Source organism: Astatotilapia calliptera, chromosome 16 (assembly GCF_964374335.1).
Source record: "Astatotilapia calliptera chromosome 16, fAstCal68.1, whole genome shotgun sequence".
Taxonomy (NCBI): domain Eukaryota; kingdom Metazoa; phylum Chordata; class Actinopteri; order Cichliformes; family Cichlidae; genus Astatotilapia; species Astatotilapia calliptera.
The window spans coordinates 18,153,121-18,166,560 of NC_137437.1; the positions used below are offsets into that span (position 1 = coordinate 18,153,121).

Here is a 13,440-nt window from a genome sequence, read left to right on the forward strand (position 1 = left end):
TCAGCTGGCATTGATAGGGCCCAGGCGAGCCTGCACTTTGCAACTCTGTAACTCTCACACGGAAGGCCTGCCATCGTGTGTTCTGATGAATGGACATGAGGCTATTGGCTACGATTCAGACTCTGATGTATAGGGTGCCTGGTACTGAGAGGCTGACGTGAGGCAGCAAAGCTGTTTTCCATTTACAAGCCAAGGTTGAGTGTGGCTGGGAGGTTCTTGGAGGCTTTTGGTGGTTTGGAGTGTCAGAGTGACAGGGTTAAGGCTCCAGTCAGCCATTACGCTCCCTCTTTAAATGCGTTTCTGTATTCTAATGAGAAGCAGATCTCTCTTGGAGCATCTTCACCTCAAACTGCAGGGTGATGATAAAAACAGACACACGATGAACACAGCACACCCTATTCCTCATTTCTGTTTGGTCCTTTGCACTGATGTTCAGTTTTGTTTCTATTTGACTTGTTTTCTCTCTTTTTTTACTCCCTGGGATCATTCTGTCTCTGTTAAACATCAATAAAAGCAATGAAAGACTGGAAATGGCCTCATATGTTTTTGTCTGAGAGCAAAAGCTGAAACTGGGCTCCGGCTTAGAAATGAGACTATGAGGAAAGGCTAGATGAATGAGGGTGCTAATGCTAGTGCCCCTCTCTAGCAGCCCAAAGCGCAGAGGGTTGGACTCCAGATGAGGCCTGCGTTGCCACATCCTGGCCGTAATCCCCCTGCAGTGCCATGTTCACTTGTGTGCATGAAATCTGTGGGGAGACCAGGAATGGGAACCACCTGGGAGAGAGACAAATGGCTTGAGGTAATTTTCCATCGTATGTTGCTCTTGTGATTTTAATCGATCACTCAGTTTTTTTTCTTTAAAGGACATGATATTTATACTTTACCACCATGTAGATCTTTTTTTTCCTTTTTTCCCTCCATTTAACCGAGTCAGACTTCGTTCTGCTAGCATGTTTACCTACATTATTTATTCCATCATCATGTTTGAGTGCTTTGGAGTCGTGTTTATATCCAATAAAACCCACACTGTTTGGTCTTCTCTCAGTGCCTCACGCTCACATAAAACCTAACATGTACTATGTTTGCATTGGAAATGTCGCTTTGTGTAGGTCACCTCGGCATGTTGATGCAACGTAAAAGTTTGAAACTTGTTATAACACTGTGAACTTGATCCCAGGGACCGTACGTCAGCACCAAGGCTTTCATGTACAACCATAAGCTGGCAAAGACACCTATAAGTATTGAAATATTGCTGCAGGCTTCTCCAAAACAACACCGCATTCCAGAAATCCTGATGGTCCATTTTTCATCTAATGTTACAGGACAATAGGGGTGAAAGTTACCTACAATTTCTGTGAACTTTGTCAACAGGATCGAAAGGCAATGTGTTGCATTGCACATGTCAGGATTGTCAGGATAGGATTACCAGATTAGCTGTAAACCCTGGGGTACAAAAAGAGAGGGACACCTTCTCCTGCAGCTTGTGGAGAGATTCTGTCATTCACTAATCCATACTGGACGTTCAGTGTCCCCTGGGGCTAGACTTTTCTTCACCTATTACCTATCTCCTGCATGATCTCAGTGACCTGGCTCATAGTAATGAACATGAGCAGTTTGCTGTGTGTGTGTAAAGGAAAGAAAAAGAGTGTGGGGTGTGTAAACGGCTTGGGGAAAGCAGAATTTGCTTTTTGTTTGAATTACCAGTGCGTGCAGAGATGATGGACAAAGTCAATGGAGTATATGAGCCGCAGCCGGTCATGGCCAACGACTTAGCATGAAGGCACTGACAGATTCAGTGAGGTAAGGGAATGTAGAGCAAAAAGAAAGCTCTTCCAGAGAGCCAGAGGAAAACAATGGGAACAAGTTAAGACTTCAAAGTGACTGCTCTGGTCTCTAATATTAAAAAAAAAAAGGATCAGTTTACTGTCCTGGAAGTGATCAATCCACAGAGAATTATCTTTACAGTTCTGTTTAGGGTTTTTAAGTTTTGTACCATCTTTAAACTGATCCCTCACAAGTATGCTGCTTTGTTTCATTCTTATTGTTCTCTTCAGAGCCATTTTCCTCACAGGAGGAAGCGTTTTTTTCAGCAAAAAAGCTCCGAAAACCCCTCACTGTTTGCTCAGAACACAGATATAGTAACTTACCAGTGAACATAATGGATCTTTTGGCAGCTAAAGACCTATTTCCCCTAAGATCAAAAAGGAGAGTGAATACATTAACCAGATGGCCAGGATTAAAAAAAAAAGCTTACATAATCAATTGTTTCAGGCAATTTTAGGAATATTTTTGCATAAATGTTCAGCACAGAGACTTTTGACATTTTCCTTTTTTTTTTGGACATCTGAGCAGGTCTCAGGTTTCACCTACATTCATGGAGCTGTTGTAAGGTATGCTTGGTCAGTGTGAGGAATGCCTTGATTGCCACATTTCCTGACAGAGACGCACTGTCTCTGCCAGACGCGCACCTACACGAACAGATCCCGAAAGATCACCTCATCAGAAGCTCCGGTAAAAATATATTATTTTGGCAGAGACGGGTTGCAAAAACCCAAGACAAAGTCCAGCTTAATAAATAACTTCCAATCTTTTGTCCTTTGAATAGCTTTGTAAGGTTCAGTGGTCACCCCTCCCTCATGTTCATGCACTCCCTGACAAGCTCCATCCTTGTGCGAGCTGCTTTCAGCTTCGCTCACGCAGGTCCTTCTCGGCTTGAAAGATAAATTTAAATGAATAAGTAATTAAGTGAAAAATGAGTGAGGTTGGAGCAGTGGATAAGCTGGAATGTGCGAGTGTAGAGAAGTACACGGGGGAGCCTCTGAGCAGGAGGGGAGGTCGACTGTAACAATGTGGTGGGGAGAAAGTTTGAGAGGTACCCTTTGAATGGACATTTGCAAGAAAAAGAATGTGTCGGTCAAACCCGCCACCGTGAAGCAGGGCTAGACAATGCAAACAGCCGTCATTAGCAATAACTGATGCAGTCTTTCTCCGTTTGGTTCCTACTCACTGTTTTCCCTCTTCAGCATCCCTATCTTTTTCAATCCACTTATCTCATGACAGATTATCCTGCTTCATCTTGATTTAATTGGGCAAATATCTCTCAAAAACTGTGCTTGAATGATTAAAAACAGTAAGCCTTTATCAAAACAGATAACTCAGGATGTCTCTATTTAAGACTGTGCAAATGAAGAGTCAAATGCTGCATCTCAGGAATTTTGGCAAAGACAAGCAGATTTTACTTAACCTTGTTCCTTAGCGAACAAACCTGTCTAAAAGAGTTTTATAGTGTGTATAGCATGAAAAGAAAAGATTAATCGTGGACTCTACGTGTAGCCTGGTACGTGCTAGGTGTGGGATTAGTGAATCAGACGTGGAATAACACAAGCATTAAAGCTGAGTTAAGTAATACTTGACCACTTAAGGGCAGTGGAAAAAATACACATCACTTATAAACTAACAACTACTGTGTCAGTGTATTATTTAAAATATGGCTCCTATTTACTTACTTTAGAGATCCAGAATATTAACCACACATCTTTTTAGATACAGTTTCTCTTAGTTTACCAGGTTTTCTGGACTTGATGACCAAAACTTTATGCTTTCTTCTCAACCGAATGAACTTCTGAAGGAAATTCTCTCAGATGTTTTCTCTCTCTTTCTCTCTCTCGCGACATATATATGCAGTAAACATCATGGCAGCGGCTAAAATGAACCGCATGAAGACGTGAGCTGAAGATGTTTTTAAGTAAATAAAGTCAAAATGTCTCTAATGTTATATAAGTGAATTCTTTACTCATTACACCTTTATTAAGGATGTTTTTGTGGCAGAAAGCATGTTGAAAGCAGAAAGTACACAACACACACTCTCACACACACCCAGCCACCCCTGCTGTTCCCACTCTGGCTTCCCTGTGAATGAGGACAGCAGAACAGAGGTTGGCAGCAGTCTGCGGGGCTACGGATGCTTATCAGAAAGGCTTACAAATCCCCCCCTGATGCTTCTGATATGGAGGACAATGGGTATGCGTGCGTAGTGGGAACTCTCTTTAAAGCCTTATTGAAACTGACTTCACTACTTTGCTCTTTAATGAGGTCAGAGTAGGCTGCTGGCTGTATTTCATTGCTGTATACAAGGCATGCAGTCATAATAAACTTTAGCCCAATTGGTGACCCAAGCAGGTCAACAATATCATTTTCAGAAAGAAAGGCTGGACACTCTGTACCTGGTTAAGTCAATACTTCCCTCATTAAACACAACATCAAAGACATTACTTCCCTCTGCAGAGGCTCATGAGCCCGATCAAAGTATATTATTATGATTTGACAAAGCGAATATCCTTTTGCAGTGGACTCCTTAAATAAATCCCACAGTTTCTGACTCTCTTTGTGGTCCCGTCTTTGTATTGAACTTGGGGTTAATTGCTCCGGTGGTGGCAAAAGCAGCTGCGAGGCCACCAGAGTTGCAGGTGAGCAGAAGCTTTTGACAAACACGCAAACCTCCCACGCTGCTTTGTGGCGCTTTCAAAGAACATTCTTGAAATGAGACAGCGTAAGAGTCAAATAAGAGGATAAAGACTGAAGTGAAACTGAAGAAAACTTTTAAAACGAGCATTGCATTTCATGAATTCTTTAAGAAAAAAAAAATAGACAACACCCGCAACACCCCTTTGCATCATGATTTGGTCGGATTGTTCAAAATGAACCTGAAACACAGCAAACATTAGACAAAAATGTAACTGTCATTATTCAGAGGATGTTTTCAGTTATCTTTCTGGGGCTGAATGTTGGGTTTAACCCATGTCTTGGTTTTGGGTGGGAGCCAAAAACAGTAAATGTGATTTACTGAATGTCTGCAACTGGTTTCATATTTAGTTGACTAGGGCGGGTGCGGCAGGGAGTTGCCCTCATATGAATATGTCTGCTGAATATAATGATTTTATCCTCAGTACTGGGATGTACTTGTTGTAATTGTTTTATACATAAAAAACAGTGGAATTTATTTTGCTGTATGAATTAGTGTAAAATTGGAGTTTTGAAATAATAGCAAATATGTTTTCATCATTTTTCTGATCATATCATCATGTTTTAATGATTTCTACCAGTTTTCTTTCCATTAGAGACCATTCTTTGTACCAACACAGTCTCACTGCAGTTTGTGAAATTGCTACTAAGACAAGTGAAGGGCTCTTATTTTGAAAGAATTATTAAGTCTACTGTGGGAAGTTGGAAAGTTGGCATAACTCATGGGACTTTAACCCAGGACACTGGGGTTCAAATAGCTTATGATACCATTGTTTTTAGACTTCCTCTGTTATTTTGCCTTCACACCAACAGCCATTATCTTCGTCTCGTTCTTGGGAGCGTGATATCTCTTCTGTCTCTTGAAAGAATTTTTTCAACTTTTGGAACAAATGTTCCCTTTGACTCAAAGAGGAGCAAGTCACACGACACTGTGACCTCAGAAACATATTTTTGGTCATAGTTCAAGAATAATAATGACATAATTTCACACCAGTGAAAACTCAAATTGCAGTATGTGAAACTGTCCTGAAAGAAGAAAGAATCTGGCCATTATCCAACATCATAGCTTATGAGCAGAAGGCTCACTATGGTATGACCATAGTTCACGTTTAAATACCGAATTGAAGACACTGATCTGTGGTGTCCTCCAAAGTCCACACTTTAAAATATTTCAGTACACCTGGCTGATAGAAACATACAAGCTACTTGGTTGAGTTTATCATTGTTTGAGTTAAAAGTATTAGAAAAACCTGTTTGGCAGAAAGCCTTGAAGACAAACTTGTTCCATGTGTCTGTAGGCCTCTGCTGCTGGGAGACCTCCCTGATGCACTGATCACTGCTTCTCTCTTGCACTCTTAGTGCACTTGTATGCTCCTTTGGGGCTATATATAAATATATATTTATTTATTCTTTATTCATTGGACAGTGGGGATATTACATATTCATAAACTTACCGTATTACCAGTACCAGTACTACAAAGTATTTTTTCTAATGGTTTCTTTAAAAATAACATCCTTTGGGTATTATTTAACAGGAACAAAGGATGCTGAAGTAACAGTCAGGACTATAGCAGTATTTGCCAAAATTTCAAATAGTTACAATAACAATATACATACATCTCTGTATTACAAAGTGGAAGAGTTACTGTGACTGCCCTGCCAGTGTCTGTGTCGTCTCGAGACACATTCAGTTCATAGTTTGACAAATGTTTCCATCTGCAATCAGTGCGAGCCTGTGATCTTTTTCATAGATGTATAAGATCAACAACTGCTATCTATTCTTCTTTTGGGTGTGTGTGTGTGTGTGTGTGTGCGCGCGCAAGGGTGGGGTGGGGGCTGGGGGGGGGGAGTAGGGTGTGTGTGTGTGTGTGTGTGTGTGTGTGTGTGTGCGCGCGCAAGGGCGGGGGGGGGGGGGGGGGGGGGAGTAGGGTGTGTGTGTGTGTAACCAAATAGTAACCACTTAGTTATTTTTTAAAGTATCCATATCTGTTCAAATGAAAATCAGTGTTTCCCAACACAAAGGCACTAAGCTGTTAGGGTATGTTAACATTTAGAACCTTTTCCATTCCAGAGCTGTGTAACTGCTTGACCTCCTTTGGATATTATTAACTTAATATCTTCTCTCTCACAGAGTTGTACTGTTGCATTTCTCTCCCTTTCTCTTTCTGCGAGTTCTAGAGCTGGATGTTCCTGATCTACGCTTACTGGCCCCACCAAACTGCCAAGTATTTTTTGTTATCTGTGTTTATCTATTGTTTCTCCGCTCTACTCTCAACCTAACCGGTCGAGGCAGATGGTCTCCTTACCTGAGTCGGGTTCACTTGTAGGCTTCTTCCTGTTTTAAAAAGATTTTTTTTACTCCTCCTGCAGATTACAGATTATTTCTGTTGTGACTTCCTTAAATATAAATAGAGCTCCAGTGAATTGAAGGAAAATAGTGAAGATAAGCCCATAAGCAAAAAAACAAAACAAAAAACCCCCAACAACAACCAAAAATAAAACAACAACAACAACACTTTGACCATCTGCCAATAATGTTGACTCCTATGAGTTCTGTGTGAACCATCTGAACAGGTTGTGTTTATATATCTTAACAGATTTTTCATATATGCCAACTGCTTTCCAAAAATGCCAATCATGGCAAAATATAATGCAGATGCAATACTACAGCTACAGCTAATATACTATGCACAATTACTTAGAAAAACAATGCACATGCAGCACAAAGTTAAGGTAGATGTTGCATGAAGATTTTTAGGACGTTTAATCTAAAATGTAAAAATGATTGTCGTGGTCTACATAAAATAATAATAATACGGTAATATTATTATACATCATATGTTTTGTATTGGCTATGTGATAACGGAATAATTATATTACAGTGCATTGTTACAGTGAAGACGTACAAAAACCTGCATGTCATTTGAAACTTGCAACTGAAATAAAATTTGCCAGTTTTACATATTCTTTTTTTAACCGTTTAGCTGAATTAAGGGAACAACAGTGAGGCTAAACCGAAACTCGCTGGGCAGCTGACTGTTGATTGAACGCTTGGCGATGCCATGTCAATACGCATATCTGTTTAGGACCAGCCTTAAAGGCGTAGCTCTTAGGAGTATCAGCAAGTGCAGAACAGGAGGCTCGCATTCATTTGAGGAGGCGGAGGGCAGCGCACGCAAGTTTCCTGCGGTGGATCTGAAGTTATCCTTTTAACATCAGGGGTTATCGCAAATAAACCTGCTCTTCGAGAGAGCTGAAAAGGAAAAGAAAGACAGGTACGGTGCTTAATAAGCAGCTGTGTGGCAGGAAAAGTGTTCTTTTTTTTCAACTTGTAATACCTCTTAAAAAATTCTTCTGAAATGCGCGACGTAATTTTGACGCTTACTTCTTATACCAGCAGCTGTTTCTGTTCTATTTCTTACATTTTGAAACTTTTATCGACTCTTTATCGTTATAACAAATGCCAGACGAGGGGAAAGTATTGCTTAATTGTTCGTGAAACATAAACAATTTATAATAATAGCCATTTTATTGCTCTCAATCCTTCCAGCCTATCTGTAATCTGTTTGTTTGCTCCCCTATTCAAATCTGGAGTCGGGCTTCTGTATACCAAGCTCAAATCTGATAACAGACGTTTGTTTCTCGTCTGATATAAATCAACAATGACAACAATGACATTGCATGTCTGTCGTCGGAAGCAACTTGGATTTAGTGCTTGTGCGTAATGACGCACAAAATAGCACTTTTACTGTTCATCTACGCGGAATCCTCATGTCCTGTCCTAAACAGCGAATATCTGATTACAGATTGTGAACTGTAAATCGAGCCTGACAGGAGAAACTTGTGACAAACATGCTGCACCTGCACGATCCGTGTGGGCAGCATTTGCACATGAAAATCGTCCTCCCTGTCTTTTATTTTCTGTGTATTGAGATACAAAAGACTTTGAACCTAATTTGTAAGTGGATAGTGGCGAGCTAAATAAAAGAAGAAAAGCTGGAGAAGAAAAGCTGGGGGAGAAGAGGTACGCTGAGCGATACAGCGAGTAAGACAGAGACGGAGAGATAGAGAGGGGTTTCATGCGCTGTCTGCGTTATCTAACGGTGTGGGTGTTGAAAGGTTAATTAGCTTGAAGCCCGCGGAGCTACCTGGCACCTGCAGGTATTTTCCATACAATATAAGGGAATTAGAAACAATTGAGGGGGATTACACTTTGGAAATCCCTCCAGGATGAATGGGTCTCCATACCATCCCAAACAATTGAAAGTAAAAGTAAATGTGTGATACGTGACATCTTTTTAAACTGTTTTATCCCAGGCCATGCTACAGGTAGTACTTCAATTTATTATAATGTAAAAGCAATAATAGGAATGGATGCTGGAAGTAATGCTGGATCAACCGCCTGCATTCAGTATTACCACAGAACCTTTTATCTGATGTTGATATTAAAACCAAAAATTCTCTACATACCCCTTTCTGATACATGTAATTTAACACTACATATAAATTATTATTATTATTATTATTATTTTGATTGGAATTTCCTTTTTAACTCATTCTAATGTATGGTATTGCTTAAAAAATGTATCATGTCATCATACTGATGCAAAAGCTTTAAAAAATCAAATATTTTCACAAAGTTTTGCAAAAACGTTGTCACCAGTCCTGCAGCTTAAAAGCAAAATGGTGCAAAGTAAACTGGACTGACCAATATTACCCAAAATTTGTCACAGCAGAGGTGTAAAGTGACATAAAATGAAAATAAATAATCAAACTGACTGCAGGCTTCGAGAGCAGACATAACCTTCCCTAGACAGCTGCACATCTTAATATGTTCCAGCTGTCCTTGTTTAGACTAAAATTCAACTTGTCTTTCTGTTCATCATCGTTTTTGAACTGGTGCCAATTATTATATGTACAGCACCGTTTTCTTACACAGACAGATGTCCGATATGGTCACATTTCACAGCTCTGTGGCGTGCTGTGTCACGCAGTGGTTGGTGACCTCCATGTTTACTGTGGTCGGACCATTCTGAAGGCGTCAAGCCTTCCCGCTGGTCTCCGCACACAATTCACTCTGTGGGCGTACAAGTCAGTCGGGGGCGACGGCGGGGTTAAGCCTCTTGTGTTCTGGTTTTGATGTATCCCCTTTCACCTCTGATCTTTCACACTGTGTCAAGCTGACAGTTAGCTGAGAGAGACATCACAGCAGAATACTGTGAATGAAGACCATGTAAGGGCGAATATTTTGGTGGTCCGCCAGGGTGAACAAAATCACACCGGGTTTTAGACTTGCCAAGGTGATCCAGACTGATACTTCTTTAATCTTACATACTGTTTCAGTCACCTTATTTGCTGCATGTATGAAGCCTCTTTTTTTTTCTTTTTTAAAAAAAAAATGTGTGTGTGGTGTGTGTGGTGTGCCATGTGCTGCTGCATTATAAGATTCAGATGTTGCAGAATGACGTATTCAAAGTTACGAGCTGCCTTTTCTTTGATCATCTAGGGAGTGACAGCTGATCTTTGCCTGCTTTATGAGCAGAAAACAAACAAGACTCTGGCGTCAGGTTTCCCACCCTGACCACTGCTTTATCTTGGAATGCCCGGAACGTCCAGGAAATACACCCTGTTTGGACTTCTCGATCCCACTTCCTTGTGTCTAATCTGCACTCTGAGCCAGTGGAGCTAATGTAAACATTTATTGTGCTGCCCCCTGACTGCACATCAATCATAGTAAATCCCACTGTTTGTGACACGGTAACAGAGAACCTCTATTAAGTCATGAAAGCAGTGTTTTAACAAGTTAACCGCATTAAGATTCTTTGGGATCTGGTGGCATACCACAAGTGGGTTTATGTTTTATTAGTTCATTCAGTGCACATGAGTAAAATAAGCCAGGCTTTATGCAGCAGAACCTCAGATCTTAAATATAATACCCGAAGGTTTGTTGAAAAACCTCTCACATTTGGCAGCTGTGTCATTATCAAAATAAATATATGTTACAAGAAATTATAATTTACTGTCATGTTTTTCAGACTCTGTCCCAATCAGAGGCGGTGTGTGTTACCTCCCAGCGGTCTGTTGTCCTCTCCGAGTACTGAAAAATGAGTCTAAGCAGCAGTGATATGGAGGTCCTGTGGGACTCTTTGGATGAGCTCAACTTCTCTGACCCATTCAGCAACATAACAAGTGTGGAATCAATGGTGTGTGCAACGGCATTCAACCGTACGGCTCTGCTGAATTCCTTGTGCGTCCTCTACACTTTCATCTTCATCGTCGGCCTGGCCGCCAACGCCCTGGTCCTCTGGGTCAACATCCGCGCACAAAGAGACTCCAGCCCTCGCCACGAGACACACATGTACATCACACACCTGGCAGTTGCGGACCTCTGCGTGTGCGCTACTTTGCCTATATGGGTGAGCTCACTGGCCCAGCATGGCCACTGGCCCTTTGGTGAAGTGGCATGCAAACTCACGCACCTGCTCTACTTCGTCAACCTTTTCGGGAGCATCTTCTTCCTGGCCTGCATGAGTGTGGATCGCTACCTGAGTGTGACGCGGCATGCAGATGAGGGAGGTGCACGCAGGAAGTTGATCCGCCGTGGTGCGTGTGTAGGGGTGTGGCTGCTGGCTCTGATGGCCTCCGTGCCAGACACCTACTTTTTGCATACTGTGAAGTCAGCACACGGGGACATCATGCTGTGCAGGCCTGAGTACCCAGAGGAGAACCCCAAGGAATGGATGGTGGGGGTGCAGCTGAGCTTCATCCTGCTTGGCTTTGTTCTCCCCTTCCCCATCATTGCTGTGTTTTACATCCTGCTGGCCAGAGCTTTTGCTCACTCCTCTTCCTCTTCTTCTACTTCATCGTCTTCCCCAGTGGAGCAGGAGCGCCACGTGAGCCGCAGGGTGATCCTAGCTTACATTGTGGTTTTTCTGGCCTGCTGGGGGCCCTACCACGGTGTCCTTCTGGCTGACGCTCTGTCACAGCTGGGCATAGTGCCGCTGACCTGTGGCCTGGAGAATGTGATCTACGTGGCCTTACATCTCACCCAGTGCCTGTCCTTGCTTCACTGCTGTTTCAACCCCATCCTCTACAACTTCATCAACAGAAACTATCGCTATGACCTCATGAAGGCTTTCATTTTCAAATACTCGACGAGGACGGGTCTGGCACGTCTCATCGAGGCTCCGAACGTGTCTGAGGCCGAGTACTCTGCTGTAGCCGTAGAAAACCCACCACAGATTTAAAAGTTACAAATCTCTGCAAAGCATTTAATGAAGCTTTAATTCAGTGTAAACTTATTTTACAGCTGATTTGTTTCGTCTATTATCAGCATTATGTTTGATATTAGAAGAGGAAATGCTAGAGTCACAGAAAAGCTTGAAGATCGTGACACTTCATCTCTGGTGGACTGATTGAAAAGCACTTAGAAAGCAATGTTATTATAAAATCTGTTACAGAAATCATGGAGCTAGTATCATTGCAAAGCCAAACCAGTGATTGTAAATGTGTTCAATTTTTGCTGTCTATGTAGAATTATATTTGTTGTAAGTTTGTATGTGTATTCAATGTATATATATCTTTGTTTATAGTTGTATTTATATGAGTTTAAATGTGATTTCCTCTTAAATGTCTTCACACACTGATTTCTGCTCAGAGCTCCACGTCATACAGTGCTGCCTCAGTATTTAAGTCCTGCTGTGTTATTGACCACAACCTCTTCTCACATCAGCAAAAAAAGCCTACTAATAAGACAAAATACTTTTTTTTAGGTTTCTACCTATTAAAGGAACACTTCAACTCTTTTGAAAGACAGACTTTTCACTCTGACTGAATTTATGATATTAATGCTATTCTCATATTTCTAAACTAAACATAAAGACAGCAAGTTGCTGATTAGCTCAGCTCAACTTAACCTACCCTCCTACTTTAACCTTACGCCTCAGTTTTATTTTGGTCGTAAATCTTTCCAGACCATCAGTCTGGAACCATCAGCTGTGACTACTGAGCTCAAAGAGTAGATGCATGTCGCTTCTGACTGTTCTGGAAGGCATTATACAGTATCCATTGCTGTCACTCTTATCTTGTATCTGTGCTAGTGAGATACACATGTCCATGTGGTATTAATCCTGCTGGGTTATCACGCAGGCCGCAGACAGCGCAAACCTTATGACCAAAATAAATGAAAAGCTTTGTTCCTCTCATACAGGCAACACCCAAGTGTTTATTGGCAACCAAATAACAAAAACATCATCATGTTTGCATGTGTGTGTGTATGTGTGTGTGGAGGTGTCTGGGTATTACAGATGCCCTGTGTCTGTGTATGAAAGAGCATGACAGCAAAAGAGGACTTTTACATGTTATAAAATGTAAATAATAACTTTTTCTTTTTTTATATGCTGACACAGGCACATCTTCTCATGTGATTGGTTACATATGTAAGCTGTTACACCGAAATGTTTTTTTCATGTTGCAATTCGAACGAAGTTGAGAAGCAAACATGTGTCTACAAGAACAGAGGCATTCCTTTGACACGGTAATGTGTAACACGTGTATTATTCTATATTAAATGCAGACAAAATATTTTGCTTCAGTGATTTCTTCTTCACCACAAATGATTGTTTATTTTTCTTAAACTTTTTAAAAAAAAAATGGAATGTGGTTCAGAAAAAGCTTTTGCTACACTGTTTGAATAAATCCATCCAAAGAATCATCAAACTTCAGCTAAAAAGACAAGTCAGTATCACTTTTCATTGTTAATCCCAGCTGCCACCTCTAATATACGCTAAACTCTAGGATAGGAGTGGTTCAGCTATAGTTCATGAGATATGGTTTAGTATAAAAAGGAAAACACATTTTCCAGTTATTGACATACTGAAAAACTAAAGGAAAAGGAAACAGACTTTATTTTCAGGGTCA

The 13,440-nt window shown here is 41.1% G+C and overlaps 1 protein-coding gene across 1 annotated transcript; it reads left to right on the plus strand.

Moving 5' to 3' along the window:
- The first annotated feature begins 7,653 nt into the window (after positions 1–7,653).
- On the plus strand, positions 7,654–13,104 carry ackr3a (atypical chemokine receptor 3a). Its single transcript, XM_026145584.2, has 2 exons — positions 7,654–7,796; positions 10,557–13,104. Exon 2 carries the CDS (start codon positions 10,626–10,628, stop codon positions 11,766–11,768), a length of 1,143 nt encoding a protein of 380 aa, XP_026001369.1. The 5' UTR covers positions 7,654–7,796; positions 10,557–10,625; the 3' UTR covers positions 11,769–13,104.
- Positions 13,105–13,440: the final 336 nt, after the last annotated feature.

Excerpts from the sequence above, each read along its gene's own strand:
- ackr3a (XM_026145584.2), top strand. The coding sequence starts at position 10,626 with ATGAGTCTAAGCAGCAGTGATATGGAGGTCCTGTGGGACTCTTTGGAT.